This window comes from Mustelus asterias, chromosome 6 (genome assembly GCF_964213995.1).
Source record: "Mustelus asterias chromosome 6, sMusAst1.hap1.1, whole genome shotgun sequence".
In the NCBI taxonomy this organism is placed as follows: domain Eukaryota; kingdom Metazoa; phylum Chordata; class Chondrichthyes; order Carcharhiniformes; family Triakidae; genus Mustelus; species Mustelus asterias.
Window position 1 is genome coordinate 39,777,391 of NC_135806.1, and position 26,827 is coordinate 39,804,217.

Sequence of the window (26,827 nt, forward strand, 5' to 3'; positions counted from 1 at the left end):
CACAGATGGCACGCTCTGTGACCGTAGTAACTATCCCTCCTCATCTTTTTCCAGCTGTCTGCAGCCTTTCATCTGGTTTACCGCACCACCTTCACCCACCCATCACCTCTCCTTTCTTGTCCAACTGGATGGGACAGCTCTCACCTGGTTCTACTCTTATCAAGTTGTAGCCACAGAATCTGCTGCAATCGTTTTCCCTCCCTCTTCCTCACTCTTCCCTTTGTAGATCCCTAAGGAGCTGAACTCTCTTCTATTTCTTACCTACACGCTGCTTCTTGGCAACATCATCTGAAACCAGGTCAAACTCAACACCCAGACTACACCCAGCGCTATCTCACCGCTACCTTTCTCAAACACTCAACCCCCAACGCGGCCTCTGATATGTTCAGTGCTCGGCTGACATCCAGTGTTTTATGAGCAGAAATCTTCTTCAATTAAATATCTGAGACTGAAATCACTGTCTTCAGCTTCTATCAACAATTCAACACCCTGGATATTCATTCCTCTCTCTGACCAGGCGGCACGGTGGCACAGTGGTTAGCACTGCTGCCACACAGCGCCAGGGACCAGGGTACAGTTCCAGCCTCGGGTGACTGTGAGGGGTTTGCATGTTCACCCTGTGTTTGTGTGGGTTTCCTCCGGGTGCTCCGGTTTTCTCCCACACTCCAGAGATGTGTAGGTTAGATGGATTAGCCGAGGTTAATGTGTGGGGATACAGGGATAGAGCAGGGAGGAGGGCCAGGCTAAGATATTCTGTGCATTGGCCCACTCAGCGCTATGCTGCCGGCCTCTCCAACGAGAATAGGCCTCACCCCGAGCTTTGTAGCGTAATTCTCGTGAGTGCACTCTGCACTGCACAGAACATGGGAGATTCATTTTGAGAATGCCGTGGGATTTACTCCAATTTTTACACGGATTCGACACTTCGAATTTTTTTGGGAGAATACCAGCCCTTATTTTTAAACTGTGTCCTTTCATAGAATCATAGAACCCTACAGTGCAGAAGGAGGCCATTCTGTCCATCGAGCCTGCACCGACAGCAATCCCACCCAGGCCCTATCCCCATAACCCCACATATTTATCCTACTAATCCCCTGACATCCCCCTAACACTAAGGGGCAATTTTAGCATGGCCAATCAACCTAACCCGCACATTTTGGAATGTGGGAGGAAATCGGAGCACCCAGAGGAAACCCACGCAGACATGGGGAGAATTGTGCAAACTCCACACAGACAGTGGCCCAAAGCCAGAATTGAACTCGGGTCCCTGGCACTGTGAGGCAGCAGTGCTCACCATTGTGTCACCATGCCTTGTTCTAGACTCTCCCACAAGGGGAAATGTCTTCTCAGCATTCACCCAGTTGAGTCCTCTCAGAATCCTATATGTTTCAATCAGATCAACTCTCTTTCTTCCAAACTCCAATGAATATAGGCCCAACCTGTGCAGCCCTTCCTCATAAGACAATCCTTCATCCAGAGGATCAGCCAATTGAATCTTCGTTGAACTGCTTCTAATGCAAATATATCCCTTCTTAAACAAGGAGACCAAAACTTTGCACGATAGTCCAGTTGCGGCCTCACGAGTGCCCTATACTTCCCTATTTTTATATTTCATTCCCCGTTGCAATGAGACTAATATTCAATTTTTCCTCTTAATTGCTTGCTGTACAGTTTTTGTAATGTATGTGCAGGGACACCCTTTGTATTGCAGCATAGTATGGTTTCTCTCTGTTTAAAAAATATTCTGCTTTATACCCTCCTCATAATTTACTTTCCTACCTGGGCGGCACAGTAGCACAGTGGTTAGCACTGCTGCTTCACAGCTCCAGGAACCTGAGTTCGATTCCCGGCTTGGGTTACTGTCTGTGAATAATTTGCACATTCTCCTCGTGTCTGCATGGGTTTCCTCTGGATACTCCGGTTTCCTCCCACAGTCCAAAGATGTGCGGGTTAGGTTGATTGGCCATACTAAGGGCGGCACGGTAGCACAGTGGTTAGCACTGCTGCTTCACAGCTCCAGGGACCTAGGTTCGATTCCCGGCTTGGGTCACTTCTGTGTGGAGTTTGCACATTCTCCTCCTGTCTGCGTGGGTTTCCTCCAGGTACTCCGGTTTCCTCCCACAGTCCAAAGATGTGCGGGTTAGGTTGATTGGCCATGCTAAAATTGCCCTTTAGTGTCCTTAGATGCGTAGGTTAGAGGGATTAGCAGGTAAATATGTAGGGATAAGGGGGTAGGGCCTGGGTGGGATTGTGGTCGGTGCAGACTCGATGGGCCAAATGGCCTCTTTCTGCACTGTAGGGTTTCTATGTTTCTATGTTTCTAAAATTGCCCCTTAGTGTCCTGAGATGCGTAGGTTAGAAGGATTAGCAGGTAAAATGTGTGGGGATATGGGGGTAGGGCTTGGGTGGGATTGTGGTTGGTGCAGATTCGATGGGCCAGATGGCCTCTTTCTGCACTGTAGGGTTTCTATGATTCTATGATACCTATCTCTGTATCATCAGCAAATTTGGCTATGATACAGTTGATCTCTTCATCCAAGTTATTAATATAGATTGTAAATAATTGACACCTCAGCATGGACTTTTGTGACATTCCACCATTAACCTCAAATGATCCCTGTATCTGTTTCTGGGATTCTTTCCTCCATCATTGGTGGCTGTGCATTCAACTGTCTAGATCCCAATCTTTGGAATTCCCTCCCTAAACTCTCGGCCTCTCTCCCATCTCTCTCCTCCTTTAAGATGTTCCTCAATATCTAGCTGTTTGAACAAGTTTTTAATCACCTGTCTTGCTATCTCCATGTGTTGTTTGGTGTTAAAATCAGGCCTATTAATGCTTCTCTGAAGCACTTTGGAACACGTTACTGTGTTTAACAAGCTACATAAATGCAAGTTGTTGGCACTTTCCTTTCAGCACTCGCTGTAAGGAAAGCCTTTGAACTACAAAGACAATCCGGTAGATGGGCATTTATCAAAACATGACTTGTTAAACTCTAAAGTTCCTGGAATAATTAGGAAAAAGGAGATTGCAGGGGCGATTCTCCCAGCCTGCTGCACTATCAACGGGGGCTGTTTTGTGAGCTTCCCACTGGGCGTCATGGCTTCCGTGAGTCTCCAAGACCAAGATTTCCAGCGTAATCAGCTCTGCACTGGAACTCAACACGGAGCTGATTACAATATGGAAATCCCCATTTGCATTCAATTAGTAGGCCTGGCACTGAGTTCTCTGGGCCCACTAGCATCTCTCCTCCCGCCAGGAGTGGTTCACTCCAGCAGGGTTCATTCCTGCTCCCCACTAATGTGGAACAGGCAGCCCGATCCCACTGGAGGGAAGAGAGGTAATTGAGGTCTCCCCGAGGGGGTCATGGGTAAGGGGGTTGCCCCTTGGGGAGTGCCAGCTTGGCTCCCTGACACTGTCCAAGTGTAAACCAACACTGCCCAGGAGGGCATCTTGGCACTGCCCACCGTGCACGGGGCAGTGCCAAGGGGATGGGGCCGATTTGGGTGGGGCCTATTGGGGCGATCGGTGGGAGGCCCCCTCTGCTACTCTGCAAGAGGATCAGTGGCAGAGGGAGGGAGGACGTGATCGGGGCGGGGGGAGGGCGGGACTGTCCGCAGGGGAGCTCAGGATTGTCGGGGGGGATTGGGGCTGGCTGAGGGTGGGGGGGACATACGGGCTGGCCCAGGAAGGTCTGGGAGGCCAGTGATTGTGGGGTGGGGGGTTCAGAATGCCAGAAATAGGGAGTCGCAGGGCTGGCCAGCAATTGGGAGGCCAGCTATTCGGGGCCACTGCAGATGCGCCGATCTCCAAGCTGACAGATCGGCGCATGCACAATGGCCCACTTACTGCTATGCTGCCGGCCTCTCAGTGGGAATAGGCCCCGCCCCCTGATTTCCAGAGTGAATTCTGCTCGGACACTCTGTGATGCTCAGAGTGTGGAAGATTCATTCTGGAAATCACACTAAAAAAGCAGCGGGATTTACTCCCATTTTCCCACATGTTGGTGACGTAGAATTGTTTTGGGAGAATCCCAGCCTACCTTTAATGATCCTGCTGTAGGTTCCGATGTTAGCTTCCACCATCACAACAATGAAGTGTCAGAGTAGATTATATAATTGAGTAGGTCTTTGAACCCACTACTTTCCGATTTAGAGGCAAGATTTCTGCCTACTGAACTATGCTGTCATTTTAAAAAATGATCTTTGGTTTTATTTAGGACTGACCTCTTGTACAAGACACAACCAACCTACACAGCTGCTGAATCCAAAGTCATTGTTTAAAGTTTTAAAGTTTATTTATTAGTGTCATAGGTAGGCTTATATTAACAGTGCAATGAAGTTACTGTGAAAATCCCCAAGCCGCCACACTCTGGCGCCTGTTCGGGTACACTGAGGGGGAATTTAGCATGGCCAATGCACCTCACCAGCATGTCTTTGGGACTGTGGGAGGAAACCGGAGCACCCGGAGGAAACCCACACATTGAAAGGCATTGATTGTAATTGCTTGGAATAATCAGGTTACCCAATGAAATAAATATCACCAGAGGTAATTCATTTCATAGTTTATGCCCAGATTTGTTTGTACCGTTAAGAATGATCCCATTTTGTAAAACCCCAGTCATTCGAGGGCAGCAAGTGTCTATTTTGTTCGAGTAGGGCAGTAAGAATGTGGCCGTACCATCGTTTTGCACACAGTGTGCATTCATTGCTATACGTAATGCCGTCAGTTCCACAGACTGGAAGGTAGTTTTGGGTGCACCTTCCTCCAATGTGGCTGGTTGTACAATGCGGCTGTAACATCAAACAGAGTTATTGGTGACTATTGAATACTTTCACATCAACATTGTTCTGAAAAGGACGGGAAGCACAGGTGTTCTAGAATTGATAGTGAAATGTGAATAACAAGCAGTCCAGAATGGAGAGTGAAACAGAGGTATTGGCTTAAGATGCATGCACCACCAGAGGGAGTAACAGAAGATTAAAGGCATCCATCGCTTTAACAGCACATGCAGTTCTGTTTCTGAATGTTTCTTACTGTTCATAGAATCATAGAATCCCTACAGTGCAGGAAGAAGCCATTCGGCCCATCGAGTCTGCACCGACCACAACCCCACCCAGGCCCTACCCCCATATCCCTTTTTACCCGCTAATCCCTCTAACCTACACATCTCAGGACACTAAGGGGCAATTTTTGCATGGCCAGTCAACCTAACCCACACATCTTTGGACTGTGGGAGGAAACCGGAGCACCCGGAGGAAACCCACGCAGACACGAGGAGAATGTGCAAACTCCACACAGACAGTGACCCGAGCCGGGAATCGAACCCAGGTCCCTGGAGCTGTGAAGCAGCAGTGCTAACCACTGTGCTACTGTGCCGCCCGTTCTTTAATGTTTCCTTTCCAAAACCTTTACCATGGCAATGAGGCTGGTAAAATTATAAAACAATACTTTCAGCTCCTTCTGGAAGGTCAACTTTGTGGAGACTGCATTTTATATTAGGGATTTGGTGAACATGTCGAGCCCAATGATGGCAATCTAGGTTAGTGAGTGGGCCACAAGATTGAAGTCAGGCTTGTTCACTAACCATGAATATGGTTAAATGCATTTAATACACACTGAATATTTCATATTGAATTATAGAAAATGCGTGATCATTAATTAAAAGAACTATGATCAACTTCAAATGGTAAAACAAAATAAATATTTGCACTTTGGACACAGAGGGAGCACACGGCTCTCACAGTCAATGTGTGCAACCAGCATGCACCTCACCTCACTTACCCTTGCCTTACGTGCGGATCCCTTCAGTCAGACAAGTAGGAAAAAAAAACTACACGGACGGAAATCAGCAGAATTTGGCGACACTGAGCGTGGGCAACAATCAACAAAATGTCTCCAGGGCCGCCCTCTGAACCCAGATGGGCTTCATGAGGCCCCGGGGCTGGAGGCTGCCCACTTCTACTATAGTCTGTTGTTAGACTCACACAGCTCCAGCTCAGGGTTAGCAACGCAGAGGCCTGCACAGAGTACACACACACTGATCTCACAAAAATTACCATTCAAACTCCAAAAAAATATATTTTGGATCCTAACAGAAAAGTTTCCTTGGACAGGAGTGCAATCCTGGATCCTTGATTAAACACCATCACTGCACCGCTGATCGAGGTGGTGTTTTAGATGCCGAATCTATCACTTTTTGATGAGCACTCTGAACCATCACCTGTTTTCCCACAGTGGCAGAAGTGACCATGACATTTTGAAGGTGCAATGGCAGGTTTTGCAAGCATAGATGTCAAGAGGAAGACTTTACTTCTCCATTATGGAGGTGAGAAATTGGAAGATATTTTTGACTCACTTTCATTCAGGCAAAATGACTCTGGTTCGGTTAAAAATGCACTTTCATACCCAAGATAAACAATTGTCTATCAACCTACGAAACAAAGGTTTAAAGTTTATTTATTAGAGTCACAAGTAGACTTAATGCAATGAAGTTACTGTGAAAATCCCCTAGTCGCCATACTCTGGTGCCTGTTCGGGTACACTGAGGGAGAATTCAGCATGGCCAATGCACCTAACCAGCACATCTTTTGGACTGTGGGAGGAAACTGGAGCACCCGGAGGAAACCCACCCAGACACAGGGAAAACATGCAGACTCCACACAGACTGTGACCCAAGCCGAGAATTGAACCCAGATCCTTGGAGCTGTGAGGCAGCAGTGCTAACCACTGTGCCACCGCGCCACCAATGAGACAAAAGCTACAGAAGTTGATGCTGCCAACAGTAAATTGCCACACTCCAACTTCAACTCCTGTGAACACTGTTGGTCCCTCATGTGTCAGGAGACCACCTGAAAAGCAGCAACAGCAGTCTCACAAATACAATTATGGATTGTCCAAATTGGCAGTGCTTACCACACCACAACAGAAAGTCCAGTTGCTGGCAAAGAGTGTAAAGCTTGTGGAAAACTCAACTTTGCTCCTGCTTACCACTCATCAGCAACCTCGCCTAGTGAGACCAATGGCAACATAAGGGTTCCACATACATGCACCACAGTGAAAGGGTGAGAATACGCAGTAATGTCGAGGTGAACGGCCCACAATATACTTTTTGTGCCCTCTTTTGGACACAGTAACCAGCCACATGTGACTGTGAGCCACACTGGCTGCTTGGAAGTTGATAGAATCACAGAAAGAGGTCACTTGACCAGCTGGAAATGAGGCACTCAGCCTAATCCCACTCTCCAGCACCTGGTCTGGAACTCTGCAGGGAGTGGCATAGCAGGTACATCCCCAGACACCTTTCCATTCAGCTGAGGGTTTCTGCCTCTGCTGCCCTTTCAGGCAATAAGTTCCAGATCTCTACCATCCTCTGGGTGAATCCTCTAATCTTTCTACCAATCTAAAGCAGAATCATACCTACTCTCTCTCCATAGATGCTGCCAGACCTGTTGAACTTTTACCATTTTTCACCATTTTCTGATTTTACTTTAAAGCTATGCTCCAAAGTCACTGATCTCTCCGCTAAAGTAAACAAGCCCTTCCTATCCACCCTATTCAGGCTCTTCACAATTTTGTACAAAAGTCCTTCACTTTTTCTACACCTCACAACTTTTTTCCATTGTGAATTTCTTTATCTTGTTTGACCTCCCCAAATACATAATCTCACACTTTTCCAGGTTGGATTCCATTTGTCATTTTCCTGCCCATCTGACCAGTACATTAATACCTTCCTGCAGGTTACTGCTATTTTGTGTTGTCTGCATACCCCCTACATTAATGTTGAAATCATTCATATATATCACAAAAAACAGGAGACCTAGTGCTGATGCTGCAGAACCCCACTCGAAACAGCTTTCCATCTCAAAAAACACCCGTCAAAAATTACCTTCTGTTTCCTGCAACTGAACCAATTTTGTATCCATATGTATCTACATATTTATTTGTATAGATGCTCTCGTAGAAACAGGTACATCAGTCAATGTCATGGGAGACATGTTGTTCAGGACTGTCTCACTTTCGGAAACCAGTCAATCTCATTTAGACGCCACAACAAATTCTGAATTCTATGTTATATCGAGAGAAAACGACAGGCTTCTCAATTTCCACATAGTGACAGATTGTTAAATGGTTGTATTCTCATGCAGTTCCTATGCAGACTAGCCACACTCTTGAGTTGTATGCTGACTGCTTCACTGCTATCAGCAAACTGAAAAGTGTTACATGCAAGCTGCATGTAGACCCTAATGTGCTCCCATGTGCTGGGGGGTAGGTGGTAGTCATGATGTGGAGATGCCGGCGTTGGACTGGGGTAAACACAGTAAGAAGTTTAACAACAGTTACATTGTACATTGCAAGTTACATTGCAAGAACAACAGGTACATTGGGGGAACTATGCAGACGCTGCGACAACGGATGAATGAACACCGCTCGACAATCACCAGGCAAGACTGTTCTCTTCCTGTTGGGGAGCACTTCAGCGGTCACGAGCATTCGGCCTCTGATATTCGGGTAAGCGTTTTCCAAGGCGGCCTTCGCGACACACGACAGCGCAGAGTCGCTGAGCAGAAACTGATAGCCAAGTTCTGCACACATGAGGACGGCCTCAACCGGGATATTGGGTTCATGTCACACTATTTGTAGCCCCCACAGTTGCCTGGACCTGCAGAGTTTCACTGGCTGTCTTGTCTGGAGACAATACACATCTTTTTAGCCTGTCTTGATGCTCTCTCCACTCACATTGTTTTGTTTTTTAAAGACTTGATTAGTTGTAAGTATTCGCATTCCAACCATTATTCATGTAAATTGAGTTTGTGTCTTTATAAACTCTGTTTGTGAACAGAATTCCCACTCACCTGAAGAAGGGGCTTGGAGCTCCGAAAGCTTGTGTGGCTTTTGCTACCAAATAAACCTGTTGGACTTTAACCTGGTGTTGTTAAACTTCTTACTGGGGGGTAGGTACAGGGGAGATGTTAGGGGTAAGTTTTTCACACAGAGGGTGGTGGGCAAGTGGAATCGGCTGCCGTCAGTGGTGGTGGAGGCGAACTCAATCGGGTCTTTTAAGAGACTCCTGGATGAGTACATGGAGCTTAATAGGATGGAGGGTTATAGGTAGGTCTAGAAGGTAGGGATGTGTTCGGCACAACTTGTGGGCCGAAGGGCCTGTTTGTGCTGTAGTTTTTCTATGTTCTATGTTCTATGTACACATCACCATAGTCAAATACTATTTCATGTCAGAAAAGATACAGAGAAGGACCTTAGTGCTCACTTGACCTTGACATAATTTGAGAAAGTTGTGGCTGAGCATACCCTGGCGTCTCACCCATACAAGTCATCAAGAAACCCTAGGGCAAGAACAAGATTCGAATCTGCGTTGAAATGCAATGACCAAACAAAATCGTACAACAAGAAAGACATGATGCTGTCAACTAATATCATACAGATAGTGAATGATGCTAAACACTTTGCTAAGCCTGATCTCAATGCAGGCTATCATCAAATCCAACTTGCAGAGAATCAAGCTTTATTACAGTGTTCTCCACTCACGGTGGACTTTTTCGACGCCAGAGGCTCAACTTTGGTGTCAACTCAGCTGAGGTACTTCAGTACATGGTTCAGTCTGTACGGCAAGAACGTGAAGGCATGCTGAATATTAGTGATGACATTCTCATCTATGGTTGCTATGAAAATGAATTTGCGACATGTCAACATGCATGTTTACAACATCTTAGAGAACGCAACCTCGTCTTGAACAAAGATACGTTCACATTCAATGAAAGCCAAATTTAATTCTTCAATCATGGGTTCAACAGTGAAAGAGTATCACCTGATCCACAGAAAGTTAAAGCTGCTGCAAACACTACAGATCTAACAACCGTATTGGAAGTCCACAGGATGCTCGGGTTCAACTCAGACTGTAGTTGCTTCATTCCTGACTTTGCTACATTGACTGTGCCCCACCGCTATCTCCACCATGCAATCTGACAAAGGAGGCCATCAAGTGAGAGTGGGCTAAATTGCCAAACTGGCTGTAAACCCAATCAAACAACAGTTGTCAACAAGTTGCACAAATGGCTACCCGGACTCTGAGAAAACCAGCCAGTTAGCTGTGAATGCAAGTTCAGTTTAGCTGCAGTTCACATGCAGAAAGAGAAGGCAGGTGCTTCTCAAACACTGCTATAGCAAGTTGGTCGCTAACACCCATAGAGCAATGTTATTTGGAGGCAAAGAGAGAAACACACTCAATCACATGGGACAGCACCAGGGACCCGGGTTCGATTCCCAGCTTGGGTCACTGTCTGTGTGGAGTTTGCACATTCTCCCCATGTCTGCGTGGGTTTTCACCGGGTGCTCCAGTTTCCTCCCACAGTCCAAACACGTGCGGGTTAGGTGGATTGCCCATGCTAAATTGCCCCTTAGTGTCAGGAGGACTAACTAGGGTAAATGCATAGGGTTACGGGGATAGAGCCTGGGTGGGATTGTGGTTGGAGCAGACTCGATGGGCCGAATGGCCTCCTTCTATACTGTAGGATTCTATGATTCTATCTGACACTTATCTCCACTTGTGTGGAAGTGGTTTTGAAGTAATAAGTTATCATAGACCATTAGTAAGCTTGTTGGACAATCCACATACCACCTACTCAAATAAAGAGTTAATTATGCAAAGTCCAGAGTGTGAATTCCATGTCAAAAATCAGCTGCTATCTTTCATGACATCCTTCACTGACAGTCAGTCCCACTAGTGGTGAAGAAAAGGTTGCTGAACAGCATCTTAACTACATAAGCCTAAGTGCAATGCTGCAATTGCTAAAACTAGCTGACATTAAAGCAAAACAAAATTAGTGTTGCAGCAATGTTTGACAGTTATGCAATCATGAAACTGGAAAGATGTGATAGAGAGAGCGCTTACAAACAAAATCACATATACAATACAAAGCCATCACAATGTTCACAGTTACAGTCACATCTGAGCTTGTGTTTTGTGGCATTTTTACTGTTATTCTACAATCATTCTCTCAATGTATTGTTCATAAATTACATGAAAGTTACCAGGAGGCACGGTGGCACAGTGGTTAGCACTGCTGTCTCACAGCACCAGGGATCTGAGTTCGATTCCGGGCTTGGGTCACTGTCTGTGGGTTTCCTCCGGGTGCTCCGGTTTACTCCCACAGTTCAAAGATGTGCAGTTTAGGTAGACTGGCCATGCTAAATTGTCCCTTAGTGTCAGGGGGATTAGCAAGCTAAAATGCATGGGGTTATGGGGATAGGGCCTGGGTGGAATTGTGGTCGGTGCAGACTTGATGGGTTGAATGGCCTCCTTTGGCACTGTAGGGATTCTATGATTCCATGATAATCAAACAACGCTTTTGGGAAAAGTTATGAATCCCAGGAATTGAATGCATGGAAGAGCACAAAATCAGTGTTTACCAGGTCAAGCAACCATAATGTCAAACCTTCATGATCGTATCAACATATCTAAGCTACCTACAGGACCATGAATTGAAGTTAGTGGTGATTTCCCAGACTTTCACACTGATCAGCTGTTGTCACTGACCATTACAGTAGCTTTGAGTTGTAGAAAGAGTCGTGTCTATTTCAGTGAAAGCATTCATTCCAAAGTTGACCAGATTTTTGCTTTGTTTAGAGCCCTGCAAACAATGGAGAGTGACAGGGGCTCCCATTCCGCAGTGATGAGTTGAGCAAATTTGTGAAACAGCTGGATATCACTCAGTGAAAAATCACACCCCACTTGGCCAAGGGTGGATGGAAAAGCCAAGAGGTTGATGCATAGCCTGAATAAAGTAGTCAGCTGAGAGCTAGTCACGGAAGCAAGAGTTGTATTGCTCCCTTCACAGTTACAGAGCAATTCCCTTGATTTAATTTGATTTATTATTGTCACACGTATTAGCATACAGTGAAAAGTATTGCTTCTTGCACGCTATACAGACAAAACATACCGTTCATAGAGAAGGAAAGGAGAGAGTGCAGAATGCAGTGTTACAGTCAGAGCTAGGGTGTAGAGAAAGATCAACTTAATACGAGGTAGGTCCATTCAAAAGTCTGACGGCAGCAGGGAAGAAGCTGCTCTTGAGTTGGTTGGTATGTGACCTCAGACTTTTATACTTTTTTCCCGATGGAAGAAGGTGAAAGACAGGATATCCGGGGTGCGTGGGGTCCTTAATTATGCTGGTTGCTTTGCCGAGGCAGCAGGAAGTGCAGACAGAGTCAATGGATGAGAGGCTGGTTTGCGTGATGGATTGGGCTACATTCACAACCTTTTGTAGTTCCTTGCGGTCTTGGGCAGAGCAGGAGCCATACCAAGATGCAATACAACCAGAAAGAATGCTTTCTATGGTGCATCTGTAAAAGTGGGTGAGAGTCGCAGCTGACATGGTGTTGGTTAGCTTTCTTAACTATAGTGTAGGCATGGGAGACTAGGACAGGTTGTTGGTGATCTGGACACCTAAAAACTTGAAACTCTTGACTATTTCTACTTCATCCCCGTTGATGTAGACAGGGCCATGTTCTCCAATACGCTTCCTGAAGTCGATGACAATCTCCTTTGTTTTGTTGACATTGAGGGAGAGATTATTGTCGCCGCGCCAGTTCACCAGATTCTCTATCTCATTCCTGTACTCTGTCTCACCATTGTTTGAGATCTGACCCCCTACAGTGGTGTCATCAGCAAACTTGAAAATCGAATTGGAGGGGAATTTGGCCCCTCAGTCACAGGTGTACAAGGAGTGTAGCAGGGGGGCTGAGGACACAGCCTTGTGGGGCACCGGTGTTGAGGATGATCGTTCCTCACACAAAGCCTCCAGCTATACTCACCTTTGCACACACTGTACATATGTGCTTCCTGTGCTACCCTGCAAAGCAAATGATCAACACAAACATGATGGTGATTGAGGACAGAAGCAAATGCATGAAATTCAGAAAGGCAGGAGGGAAGGTGTTCTCGAGATTCGATGGCTGGGAGTGGTCTACATCACAGGAAATACATCATTCTTCAAAGCAGTCAGTGGGATTCAGCCACTGGAATCTCAGATGAAGAACATCAGTTAAGTGAGACTACACCTGATTTCAGATATCAGGACCATGCTCGTGAAAGGAAACTTCCTCCATACTCAAGCGATTATGTTACAAAGTTCAAGTTCAAGCTTCAAGTTTTTAGGTGTCGAGATCACCAACAACCTGTCCTGGTCCCTCCATACCGGCACGGTGGCACAGTGGTTAGCACCGCTGCCCCACAGTGCCAGGGACCTAAGTTCGATTCCCGGCTTGGGTCACTCTCTGTGTGGAGTTTGCACATTCTCCCTGTGTCTGCGTGGGTTTCCTCCGGGTGCTCCGGTTTCCTCCAACACCCCAAAGATATGCGGGTCAGGTGCATTGGCCATGATACATTGCCCCTTAGTGTCAGGGGGACTAGCTGGGGTAAATGCATGGGGTTATGGTGGTAGGGACTGTGTGGGTTTGTGGTCGGTACAGACTTGATTGGTGAATGCCCTCCTTCTGCACTGTGGGGATTCTATGAAAGTAAACTATTCTCAGATGTGGAAAAATCTTTCATTTCCTTGTACAGGACTGAATGAATTTTAAGTTAGTGTAGGTTTATATCTGTGACAGTGTTACTTGTGAATGTGACATTAAGTTTAAGTTTATTATTTATATTTTTTACATTTTTGAAAACAAACCATTGAAACACAACATGCCTCTCATTTACTAAGTCAGATATAGTGACTGGGTTTCTCCTGTTTGCGCTCTATTCCAGCCAGCAGGAATACCGGAATGTTAGTAGCGCCTGTCAGGTGGGATTCACCCACCTTTATGATTATAACATTGGAAACATTAAAGACACGGGCCAGCCCTGCTTTACAGAGATCGGGACACCCTTTCTTAAAAGGCATTGCAATCTCAGCGTTGAGAGACAGGTCCTCCTCCGCATGGCTACCCCCACTGACAAGGGGAGAACCCCCAACCCCTCAGCACAGAGGGGCATCCTCCCACCACCACTGAAAGAACAGGTCACCCATCCACCCCCCACACTAGGTTAGGTGCATTGACACGAACAGGCGCCGGGCGACTAGGGGAATTTCACAGTAACTGCATTGCAGTGTTAATGTAAGCCTTACTTGTGACCAATAAATAAACTCTACTTTACTTTACTACACAGGCATGAGGAAGACCCGACAGCCCCTTACCCAGCCAGAGGCCTCAACCCCACCCCCCGCCAAGAGAGACATTTTAAAGTGGGGCCCCTGAGGGGACCCCAACCTTGCACTGTCCACTGGCATCCTGGCAGTGACACATCGACCTGGCATCTTGGACTCCAAGACGAGGGTAGGGAGGAAAGTGCTGTGCTTATGTGCCCCTCTACCACTGCCAGAAGGGCACATAAAATCTAAATCACAGTTTAAAAAATGCATTCTAAAACATAAATGCTTTAAATTGGAAGGTGAAATATATGCTTCCTACCTCCATTCCTCTGTCCATGTTTGCAACTGTAATGATCAAAATGGTGGAAAGAGAAAGAGTTACTGCACTGGTTAATAACATCACGCAAACACAACACGTTTCCATTCTTTAGCTGTATCTGAACAATGATATGATAAAATATTCCAAACAACGTATTTAATCTGACTTTCACTTTTACACTTGAATAACAATTAACTTTAACCCAACATTTTGTTATTTTTTCTTGTTTACTGTCTGGCTTGGCGGCAGCTTCATCTCTTTGTTATTCTCTGAACAACTGCTTTCATATAGAGAGAGCAGCGAGTGGATTGAATCCCCATTTCCCCTTCATTCCCCAGGGTGAAAGCCTCATCCTGTGGCTTCAACGCCGCTTGATGCCCAGAGTGAGGAATCATGAGTGACCATGTGCCTTCTGACCCCCATGCTCCCGACTACCAGCGCCAACTAGATATGGTGCCTGACTGAACAACTTTCAGCCAATGCTGTGTTTTTACTTGGAAAGCAATTTTAATAACACATCTCTTTTCATGAAGACCTGGATTATGCAATTGATGGCAATCTACCATTGGCCATTGATATCCACACCACTGAGGTAATTGTAATATTATTTTCAAAGTGATTGAGTTTGAAAATAGAAATCTATAAACACACAGGGCAATATCTCAATGGACCCATGGATTGGCAATATGATATAGCTGACAATCACATTGTAACATCTCCACTCTGCCCTACCTCAGCTCATCTGCTGCTGGAACCCTCATCCATGACCTGGTTACTTCTAGACTGAATGACTTGGATTCACTTCCTTCACCTTCTGATATCACCCAAACTTTATTCCTATCCTACTCCACACCAGACCCTTTATATTCATTACCGTCTGAACGTTGGTCTACATTGGCTCCTGCTTAATCGGTGTTTCAGTTTAACATTCTCATGTTGAAACGCCCCTGTCTCCTCACTCATTCCTATCTCTGCATTCACCTCCAGCTAAACAACATAACAAAAATTCTGTATTCCTCCAATGCTGGACTCCCACACACCACCCATCCTCTTTTTCCCACAAATGGTGCTGTGTGTCAGATATCTAGATATAAAGTTCTGGAATTGACAACCTAAACCTTTCCATTACTCTCTCATTTCCACTCTTAGTACCTATCTCTTTTGATCAAGATTATAATCATTCTCCTAATATTTCCTTCTTTTGCTCGATGTGGATATTTGTTTGATTAGGCTTCTGTGAAGCTCCTTGGGATATTTTTCTATGATAAAAATGCTGTAAAAAGGCAAATTATTATTGTTCTATGATCTGAAACTGACTTTCTCCATTGGAAACGAGTTCATTATCCAGACTCATTGGACTGGGGGCAAATACAAGTTTACTGACAATATTGGATGCACAAAAATGTGACAGTGATTTACATTGTGGGTATTTTATTGGCTGAAAAGCCTGCCTTTAAAGTCAACGAAGGTTCAGTGTTTTGAAAGGTGATCCTATGGGGGCGATTTTACCATCGCGTGGTGCCCGCTTTCGGGTGCAACACGGTGGTAAAGTGGGCCGTAAAGCGCTGAGCGGATATCTGACGTGGTCAGCTTCTCACCGGAAATGGACGAGAGGCAGGTTAATATATTTAAATCTATTGGAATGATGATTTGCATCTGAGGTAAAGTAAAACTAAAGTTTATTCATTAGGCTTACATTAACACTGCAATGAAGTTACTGTGAAATTCCCCTAGTTGCCTCACTCCGGTGCCTGCTCGGGTCAATGCACCTAACCAGCACGTCTTTCAGACTGTGGGAGGAAACTGGAGCACCCGGAAGAAACCCACACAGACACGGGGAGAACGTGCAAACTCCGCACAAACAGTGACCCAAGCCGGGAATCGAACCCGGGTCCCTGGCACTGTGAGGCAGCAGTGCTAACCACTGTGCCACCATGCAGCATCGGCTCAGCAAGCCCGGCGCTCAATTGTTCAGGCTCAGCACCCCCATCATGACCTCTCGGGGAAAGGTTCTCGCCGGCGAGGAATGGACATGCTCTCCATGTACAGAGAACAGTCGACTTGACATCACTGGTGGAACTGGAAACCATTGAGGCCCTTTGGGGAGGCCGGGGGAGGGGGGGGTGCCCCTTGGGCAGTGACAGACTGGCACCTGGGCAATGCCCACTGGGCAGTGAAAGGGGGTGGGGCTAATGGAGGGAGGGGCCAATGGGGTGGGGCCAGTGGGGGTGGGGCTTTTGGGGGTGAGGCCTACAAGGAAAGGCTAATGGAAAGCTAATGGAGAAGGACTAATGGGGGCTAATGGGAGAGGGGCTAATGGTGGGAGGATCTAATAATGGGAGGGGTTAATGGTGGGAGGGGGCCCGCTGCCACTCGCAGGAATTTGTGTGGGGGAGGGAGGGAGAGGGGACCCTCTGCCATTCTGCAGGGATCGGTGGGGGGGGGGGAGATGGAGGGAGAGGGGGCCTGCTGCCACTCTGCCGTGATCGATGCGGGGAGGATGGCAGGCCTGTGATCAGTGGGGGAGGGGGGTCCACGATCAGTCTGGGCGGTGGGGATCAGCGGGGGCTGTGATTGTGGGGGGGTGGGGGGAGGTGCTGCTTCAGGCCGCCTGCAGTAGCAGGGGCCTGACAGCTCTCTCTTTGTCTGCCCCTGCCACTCCTAATGTGCATGTGCAGCATTGGAGGTCTACACACACGCAATACCTCCCTCTGCAGGCTTTTGGGTGCACTAAACCCCACCCACCGGCTTCTGCAGCAAGAATCTAACATGCTCAAAATTTTGCATGCAGAGTGCGTATTGGGGGGGACTAAAAACGGGCCTAAAAGTTGGATCTGAAACTCTCCCAGTTTCAAGTCCACCCCGCACTTTGAATAAAAATGGTAAAATCGCCTCCTATATCTAAGATTGAGAGGAAGATTAAACTTTGGAGTAGGATTCAAAATCTCCCAAAGCAACTCACAACTTATGAAGAATTTTTGAAGTGCAGTCACTGGGCCCGATTTTACCAAAAACGGGTGCGAAATCGCGATAAAGTCGGGTGTCGGGCCTTTAACGCGATCTGCACCAGAATCCAAGCAGATCGCGGCTTTACCGACACCCGATTGGGCGGCCCGACGATTTAAATGCATTTGCATGCATTTAAATCGACTTAATGAACCGTGCGCCCAACCCTACCGCCAAATCCCACTTTACCGTCTTCTGGCCCATTCCGCATCCGCGCTTTTAGCGACCTGCAGAATAAAAGTCCGAAGCGGATTTCTATTCTGCAGAGGAACCTCCGAAGCCCTCTCTGCCCTTGTGAAGTCACCATCCTCCTCGACCATACTTCGCAGACCCCCCCGCTAACCACCCCGGCAGACCCCCCCCCCGGATCAGACCCCCCTGGAAGGCAGGCCCCCCTCAGCAGACCCCCCCCCATTTTCATCTGAACATTGCACAGAATTAGAGGAATTCCCTTTTGGAAGATAATGTCAAAATTATAATCTCAGGAACTAAAAACCTGACAGTCAAATATTTGGGAAAATATTTCAAAATATGGATGGGGGGACATATATTTTGAAATATTTTCCCAAATATTTGACTGTCAGGTTTTTAGTTCCTGCGATTATAATTTTGACATTATCTTCCAAAGGGGATTCCTCTAATTCTGTGCAATGTTCAGATGAAAACAAGATTTAGTAATCTCCTTGAATCTTATTTCCAACCAAGTTCCACCACGGGAACAATTCTTCCAAGTTCACCACATGACTCTGAACATTTGAGCATCAACAATCCAGTTACAGACCACAAATGTATTATACAGGTCACTAATTGCTCACTAGATCACTGTAGTTTAATTACCTTTTCCATAGATAATTAGGCAGCACAAAGAAGATGCTACATTATTTTCAGTTTGCAAGATTCTCCCAAGTCCATCCTCTCTGCTCCCTCTGCTGTTTTTCCCTTTCGCGCCCGGGCGCGCTGCTTCGGATGTTTTTGTGAACTGCGCATGCGCAGTTCAGAGCTCCGATTGGTCCGGCAGCGCTAAGCCCCGCCCACAGCACGGATCGGACCGGAGCCGGCAAAAAGCGTATGGGCGCGCTGCAAAGAGGATTCTGGGCTCGGATCTGCATTACGCCCGGATCCGGCCCTTAGAGACTGAATGGTAAAACTCCCCCCACTGTTGTAATCTTGAAGACGCAGCAGCCAATTTGCGCATACCAACATTCCACAAATTGCAGTGAAATATCAGTCCAGGGTGGCACAGTGGGTAGCACTGCTGCCTCACAGTGCGAGGGACCTGGGTTCAATTCCAGCCTTGGGTCACTGTCTGTGTGGAGTTTGCACATTCTCCTCGTGTCTGCGTGGGTTTCCTCCGGGTGCTCCAGTTTCCTCCCACAGTCCAAAGATGTGTGGGTTAGGTTGATTGGCCATGGTAAATGTTTGCGGTAATGGGCATAGAACAAGGGGGTGGGCATGGGTAAGATGCTGAGTTGGTGCGGATTCAATGGGCCAAATGGCCTTCTTCTGCACCAGATTCTATGATAACTTGTTTTTAGATATTGATTGCTGAATAAATATTGGCCAAGATTTCTCCCTGCATCAAATAGCACCATAGTCTCTTGCACCTACTTGAGAGGGAAGATGGGGTCTTGGTTTAATGTCTCATCTAAAAGAAAGCCCTTAGCAACCCCTCAGTATTCTACCGAATCACCAGCCAAGACTATGTGGTCAAATCTCTGGACTGGGATTTCAACCCAAAACTTTATGAGTATAGTAATTTCTATCTTTTATAAAACACTCAAATTATAGTTCATTCAATCTGCGAACTACAAGAGAACTAACTGACTGACAGGTGGCATAGTTGTGTTATCGCTGGGCTGATAATCCAGAGAACCAGGATAATGTTCTGAGGGCCTGGATTCGAATCCCACCACGGTAGGATTAAAATAAAAATCTGGAATTAAAAATCTAACCTGAAAACATTGTGGATTCTTGTAAAAATCCATTTGGTTCACTGATGTCCTTTAGGGAGGGAAATCTGCTGTCCGTTCCTGGTCTAGCCTACATGTGACACCAGACCTACAGCAATGTGGTTGACACTTATTTGCCCTCTGAAATGGCCCAGCATTCAGTTTACGGGCAATTAGGGATGGCAACAAATGCTGTGAAGTGGAGATGCCGGCGTTGGACTGGGGTAAATACAGTAAGAAGTCTCACGACACCAGGTTAAAGTCCAACAGGTTTATTTGGTAGCACAGGCCACTAGCTTTCGGAGCACTGCCCCTTCATCAGGTAAGTGGGATTTCAGTTCACAAACGGGGCATATAAAGACACAAACTCAATTTAGAGAATAATGGTTGGAATGCGAGTCTTTACAGGTAATCAAGTCTTAAAGGTACAGACAATGTGAGTGGAAAGAGCGTTAAGCACAGGTTAAAGAGATGCGTATTGTCTCCAGCCGGGACAGTTAGTGAGATTTTGCAAGCCCAGGCAAGTCGTGGGGGTTACAGATAGTGTGACATGAACTCAAGATCCCGGTTGAGGCCGTCCTCATGTGTGCGGAACTTGGCTATCAGTTTCTGCTCAGCGACTCTGCGTTGTCGTGTGTCATGAAGCCGCCTTGGGAAAACGCTTACCCGAAGATCAGAGGCCGAATGCCCGTGACCGCTGAAGTGTTCCCCAACAGGAAGAGAACACTGCTGCCTGGTGATTGTCAAGCAGTGTTCATTCATCCGTTGTCATAGCGTCTGCATGGTCTCCCCAATGTACCATGCCTCGGGACATCCTTTCCTGTAGCGTATCAGGGAGACAACGTTGGCCGAGTTGCAAGAGTAGGTACCGTGTACCTGGTGGATGGTGTTCTCATGTGAGATGATGGCATCCGTGTTGATGATCCGGCACGTCTTGCAGAGGTTGCTGTGGCAGGGTTGTGTGGTATCGTGGCCATTGTTCTCCTGAAGGCTGGGTAGTTTGCTGCGGACAATAGTCTGTTTGAGGTTGTGTGGTTGTTTGAAGGCAAGAAGTGGGGGTGTGGGGATGGCCTTGGTGAGATGTTCGTCTTCATCAATGACATGCTGAAGGCTCCGGAGAAGATGTCGTAGCTTCTCCGCTCCGGGGAAGTACTGGACGATGAAGGGTACTCTGTACGCCATGTCCCGTGTTTGTCTTCTGAAGAGGTCGGTGCGGTTTTTCGCTGTGGCGCGTCGGAACTGTCGATCGATGAGTCAAGGGGCATCTTTCAGCGTCTGCAGGTGTCTGTTGTGATCCTCCTCATCTGAGCAGATCCTGTGTATACGGAGGGCTTGTCCGTAGGGGATGGCTTCTTTAACGTGTTTAGGGTGGAAGCTGGAGAAGTGGAGCATCGTGAGGTTATCCGTGGGCTTGCGGTACAGTGAAGTGCTGAGGTGACCGTCCCTGATGGAGATGCATGTGTCCAAGAATGCAACCGATTCCGGAGAGTAGTCCATGGTGAGTCTGATGGTGGGATGGAACTTGTTGACGTCATCATATAGTTGTTTCAGTGATTGTTCACCATGAGTCCAAAGCAAGAAAATGTCATCGATGTATCTAGTGTATAGCATCGGTTGAAGGTCCTGTGCGGTGAAGAGGTCTTGTTCGAACCTGTGCATGAAGATGTTGGCATATTGAGGTGCGAATTTGGTTCCCATGGCTGTTCCATGTGTCTAGATGAAGAATTGGTTTTTGAAGGTGAAGACATTGTGGTCCAGGATGAAGTGGATGAGTTGTAAAATTGCATCTGGAGATTGGCAGTTGTCGGCGTTGAGTACTGAGGCAGTTGCAGCAATGCTATCGTCGTGGGGGATGCTGGTGTAGAGTGCCGAGACATCCATTGCGACGAGGAGTGCTCCTGGTTCAACTGCTCCATGTGTGCTGAGTTTCTGTAGGAAGTCCATAGTATCATGACAAAAGCTGGGGGTTCGTTGTACAATGGGTTTTAGGATGCCCTCAACGTAGCCGGAGAGGTTCTCGCACAGGGTCCCATTGCCCGATACGATGGGAGTGCCGGGTGTGTTTGCCTTGTGTATCTTCGGGAGGCAGTAGAGATCTCCAACGCGGGGAGTACTTGGGATGAGAGCACGGAGGGTTTATTTTGTAAATTGAGTTTGTGTCTTTATATGCACTGTTTGTGAACTGAAATCCCACTCACCTGACGAAGGGGCAGCGCTCCAAAAGCTTGTGTGGCTTTTGCTACCAAATAAACCTGTTGGACTTTAACCTGGTGTTGTGAGACTCCTTACTGTGAACAAATGCTGTCCCAGCCAGTGATGCTCACATTCCATGAAAGTATAGAAAAAGCTCAAAAGGCCGTTACACTTAATATTAAAATGCTTACAGAAAACAATGGCAGATTTCATAGGTTGAAAGAAAGAAGAGGAATTGAAATAATTTAAAATAATATCAGAAAGCAGCTGCCTTGTCAGCAAAATCAACTCTCCACTGATATTTAGCATCAGAGTGTACAAATATTTTCCAGCAAGTAAACATTTCACCAATATCGAGCTCAAATGTGTTACTAACTGTGGTCACACAAGCACCAAAACTGACTGGCTCTTGTAACTATCTCCTCTTCTAATGATCGGGTGGCCTTCTCTCTTTCTCTCTCTCTCTCTCTCTTTCTCCTTGACATTTCCTTTCACCGAATTGTGGGAACTACTTTGACTGCAGTACAGGTCTCCGAAGGGTTCAACCTTTTATATCTTTTTACAAGGGAGGTGGCATTCATTTCCTATCTATTCCACCCAATGAAGCTTCTTTTAAATCACAAACACCCAGTTATTTTCTGTAGCCATTGTTTAAATCATAATCTGCATCCGCCCAGAAAGTTGTTCATTTTTCTTTTGCTTTCTCCAGTAATTTTCTGTGACATTAAGCCCGTACAGTCAATATAAATGTGTTTATACTGTTCTGTAACACAGGGCTTCATCCTATCTCAATTCACTCCATAACTCTAACATTAATGCTTCTCACTGGGCTGTATCAACTTGGTTGTTTCTCTTGACAGCGCTTGTTTTGGTCTCTCAGCTTGGAAAGTTCAGCAAATTTAATTTTTTTAAAGACTCGCAAATAATAGTGATTGCCCAACCTTTGAACTGTGACCTTACTGTGTCCTGTGCAGTGCGTGGTGAGTGTTCTATCATTCAGTATTGCTGATCATCAGAGAGGAAAAGAGCTAAAAGCTACAGGAAAAAAACATTGAAAATAACAGCGTAGAAATCAGTGAGCACAAAAACGGAGGGTGAAATGTAAATAAAAAGGAGAAACAATGGAGTAAAAGTGAATCAAAGTTACAAAGAGGAAAAGCAAAGGTAGGAGAAAGAACACAATTTAGGAAAACGTAAAATAAACTGCCTGACATCCTGCTAACTTGATGTAAAAGTAAAGATAAGAGAACAGGGTTAATGATTAATAACACAAAACTGCAAGGGGTTTATTTCTAAGGCTTCTAAATTTAGGCCGATATTGGTGCTCGAGTTTTATTTCAGTGGAGACAGAATCATAGAATCCCTACAGTGCAGAAGGAGGCCATTTGGCCCATCGAGTCTGCAGTGACTACAATCCCACCCAGGCCCTATCCCCACAACCCAATGCATTTACCCTAGCTAGTCCCCCTGACACTAGGGGGCATTTTAGTGTGGCCAATCCACCTAACCCGCACATCTTTGGACTGTGGAAGGAAACCCACACAGACACGGGGAGAATGTACAAAGTCCACACAGACGGTGCCCTAAGCCGGGAATCGAATCTGGGTCACTGGTGCTGTGAGGCAGCAGTGCTAACCACTGTGCCACCGTGCCGCCCGAATCATTCATGAACTTGCTACTGTTGAGTGAGGAAGGCTGGGTGATTAAGGGCCTGGGGCAGGTGGCAGGTGGCAGGGGCAATCGGTGGCTGGCAGCGGGTAGCAGTGGTTGGGTGAGGGGCAATATTTGTCTGGGGGTGGGGGGGGAGTTGACCACATTTGTGTAAAGCATCTCAATTCTAGATTCAGTTAAGTATCAGGGCCTTCCTGCTGATTAGTGCCACGTTGTATTAAGTTCAGAGTGTTATGAGCAATGTGCTGGCGAAAGAAGTATTGAACATATTGAAGATATGTATTGAAGAAGTATTGAACTGGAAATTTGGGCAAAGAAATGCCAGATGGAGTTCAATCCAGATAAATGCGAAGTGATGCATTTTGGTAGAACTAACGTAGGGGGGAGCTATACGATAAATGGCAGAACCATAAAGGGTGTAGATACGCAGAGGGACCTGGGTGTGCAAGTCCACAGATCCTTGAAGGTGACATCACAGCTGGAGAAGGTGGTGAAGAAGGCATATGGCACGCTTGCCTTTATGGGACGGGGCATAGAGTATAAAAGTTTGGGGTCTGATGTTGCGGTTGAACGTTGGTTCGGCCGCATCTGGAATACTGCATCCAGTTCTGGTCGCCACATTACCAGAAGGACGTGGAGGCTTTAGAGAGAGTGCAGAGGAGGTTTACCAGGATGTTGCCTGGTATGGAGGGGCTTAGTTATGAGGAGAGATTGGGTAAACTGGGGTTGTTCTCACTGGAAAGACGGAGGATGAGGGGTGACCTAATGGAGGTGTATAAAATTATGAAAGGCATAGATGGGGTGAACGGTGGGAAGCTTTTTCCCAGGTCGGTGGTGACGTTCACAAGGGGTCATAGGTTCAAGGTGAGGGGGGGTAGGTTTAACACGGTTATCAGAAGGATGTATTTTACACAGAGGGTGGTGGGGGCCTGGAATGCGCTGCCAGGCAAGGTGGTGGAGGCAGACACACGGGGAACGTTTAAGACTTATCTAGACAGCCATATGAACGGAGTGGGAATGGAGGGATACAAAAGAATGGTCTGGTTTGGACCAGGGAGCGGCGTGGGCTTGGAGGGCCGAAGGGTCTGTTCCTGTGCTGTATTATTCTTTGTTCTTTGTTCGTTGTAACATGGGCCCTACAACCAGAACAGTTAATCCCTCATTGACACTTCCAGTCTTAAGCGATTGCTGATCAGATGATATAAGGCACCAACTGAATGTGTTGACTCCAGTTCTTATTAAACTCAAAATGATAATAAATAAATACGAGAGTGAGAAGCAAAGTCTTAAGAGGAACTTACCCACTGTCGAGAATAAGAGCAGCGAAAGAAGAGCAAAAGCTGAGGATAGTTTCATTCTCGTGCAGTGGAAGCGTTGGGTCAGTAACTGTGCAGTCACCCACTTGTACTAACACTTGTCTCAGAGAATGGAGCTGGTTTATATATAAAGGGAGGGCTGTTCACTGACTCACTGAGCAATGTGAAATGTACAGCTTTATGTTTACACAAAATGACTGTGTGTTTCTGAGCAGAAATGAGTCACTGATACAGGTAAACATCAAATTTACAAGGACACAATCGGTAGAGGGTCACACAGAGTGTTTACCCTTTCACTGGAGTAAAGGGTGAACTGTTTATCTCATCTCATCCCACTCCCCTCCAAAGCTGAAAGAAACAAAATAACGACAGTCGGAAATGCCCATGTTTATAAAGTTTTGATGAAGCACTTACATCTCCCTCTGATTTGTCTTTATAAATATTGAAGCTAAAACGTTCACCATGATGCAGAGGGTCTTATCCAAAATTATGCCAAATCCAGAAGTCCCTCCCCCAAACCTAATCCACTCCTACCGCTGCGGGTTGGGGAAAGGGTGGGGTTCTCACACTTTAGACATGTGTGTTCATGTTCATGGGAACAGCAGCAACAAATAAAACTGCAGCTGCCTTCTGTCAGATGATATTTTTATTAACAGGAAGAGTCCCACGAGCAATGCACCCCTGCCCGGGGTTTTGTGGAAGTGTGAGTGACGTCAATGGGAATTCCCATTGACAGCAACAGGACCAGAGAATCCCACCGCCAGCAAACAATGCACCATCTCCTGCCGGCAGGAAACACGCAACTGGGAAGCCGGAGAATCTCATCCAGGCAGAGTATAGGTGGGAATGTGGGCATTTAAGATGGTGATGAGGTGCAGCAAGCGTGGGGCTTGGATGGGAGCTGGAGTGTGAGGAGCTTAGCAGCTACTGGGGGGAATATGGCGATTGTGGGAGGGGAACTGGTGCCTGCTGATGGCAGAGGCCAAGGTGGCTGAGCGAGTGAAAGGGTTGGAGGTGCAAGGGATGTGCAAAATGTCCCAGTGGGAGACTGGAGGTGGTTGACTTACTCTGGCTGAGTGAAGAAGATCATTCATCTTCTTCCAGCACTGCTACCCCATCCTCTTCTGGAGTGCGCTTGCACTGACCAGGGCTGCCACTGTATCCCAGGCGGGGGTGGTGACCCTGCTGGAAGGCTGTGTCCTGGAGCAGGAGTAGAGTGTGTCCCGCCTCTGCTCCACTCCATCCAGCATCCTGGTGAGGGCCCCCTTCGAAAAGCACAGTGTGGGTTTCTTGGCTGCCATTCCCTGCAGTCACCGTGGAACAAGTGCTGGAGAGCCGTTTATATGGAGCTCCCCATTGCGTGCAGCAGTTCAGTTGTTGCAGGGTGGGAGAGTCAGAGGGAACACACCGCTGGAACAGTATGAAACTTGTGAGCATGGAAATTTTCACAAATGAGGCTTAAGATTCGATCAAAACACGTCATTGCCATGGGCGGGAAACACTCCAATTTTCACACTGGAACAAACACGCTGCCATTTTTTTGGTGAGATTTTGCCCAGAGTGATTGGATTACGTGTAGAATGGTAGTGCTCTGAATAATGACTGTTGACAATATCCATGTCTGACATATCATGAATTAATAGTGTGGTTGTGGTTATGAGAGACCATGTTGCCGGATGGTTGCCGATGGTGGCACAGTACTCAGTGAGGATTTGGACAATGTGTCCCCACATGCATCAAGACTTGAACAATGCCCTTTTTAAATAAAAATAGTAACAGCCCCTCCACGCAACCTCCCCACCACTGAACTACCCCCTCCCACACAACAGAACTGCCCCACCCCAAACATAGAACTGCCCCCTCCTTATCACAGAACTACCCCCACCCCACCACAGAACTGCCCCTCCCATCACAGAACTGCCCCTCCCATCACAGAACTGCCCCTCCCATCACAGAACTTCCCCCTCCCCACAACAGAACTGTCCCCACCCCATCACAGTCCTGTCCCTTCCCCACCACAGAACTGCCCCCTCCCCAACCACAGAACTGCCCCCTCCCCAACCACAGAACTGCCCCCTCCCCCACCACAGAACTGCCTCCTCCCCATCCACAGAACTCCCCATACCCCGCAGACACAAACCCCCCATTCACCCTCTCCATGTAACATCCCCCCTCTCCACCATGGAATGCATCCCCTACTCTCCCTCCCTCCATTCAGC

At 46.9% G+C, this 26,827-nt stretch overlaps 1 protein-coding gene across 2 annotated transcripts in view; it reads right to left on the bottom strand.

Moving 5' to 3' along the window:
- Positions 1-24,709, bottom strand: part of LOC144494816 (serine protease inhibitor Kazal-type 1-like) — a 433,046-nt gene extending 408,337 nt beyond the window's left edge. Inside the window, exons 1-2 of one of the 2 annotated variants that reach the window (XR_013498153.1) lie at positions 24,594-24,709; positions 4,679-4,791 (exon numbers count right to left, since the gene is read on the bottom strand). Coding sequence is in view for 1 of the 2 variants with exons in the window: in XM_078214198.1 (XP_078070324.1) it covers positions 24,594-24,648 (55 nt within the window). In the remaining variant the exon portion in view is untranslated. The remainder of the gene's footprint in view (positions 1-4,678; positions 4,792-24,593) is intronic. The other variant, XM_078214198.1, reaches the window with a different exon arrangement.
- Positions 24,710-26,827: the final 2,118 nt, after the last annotated feature.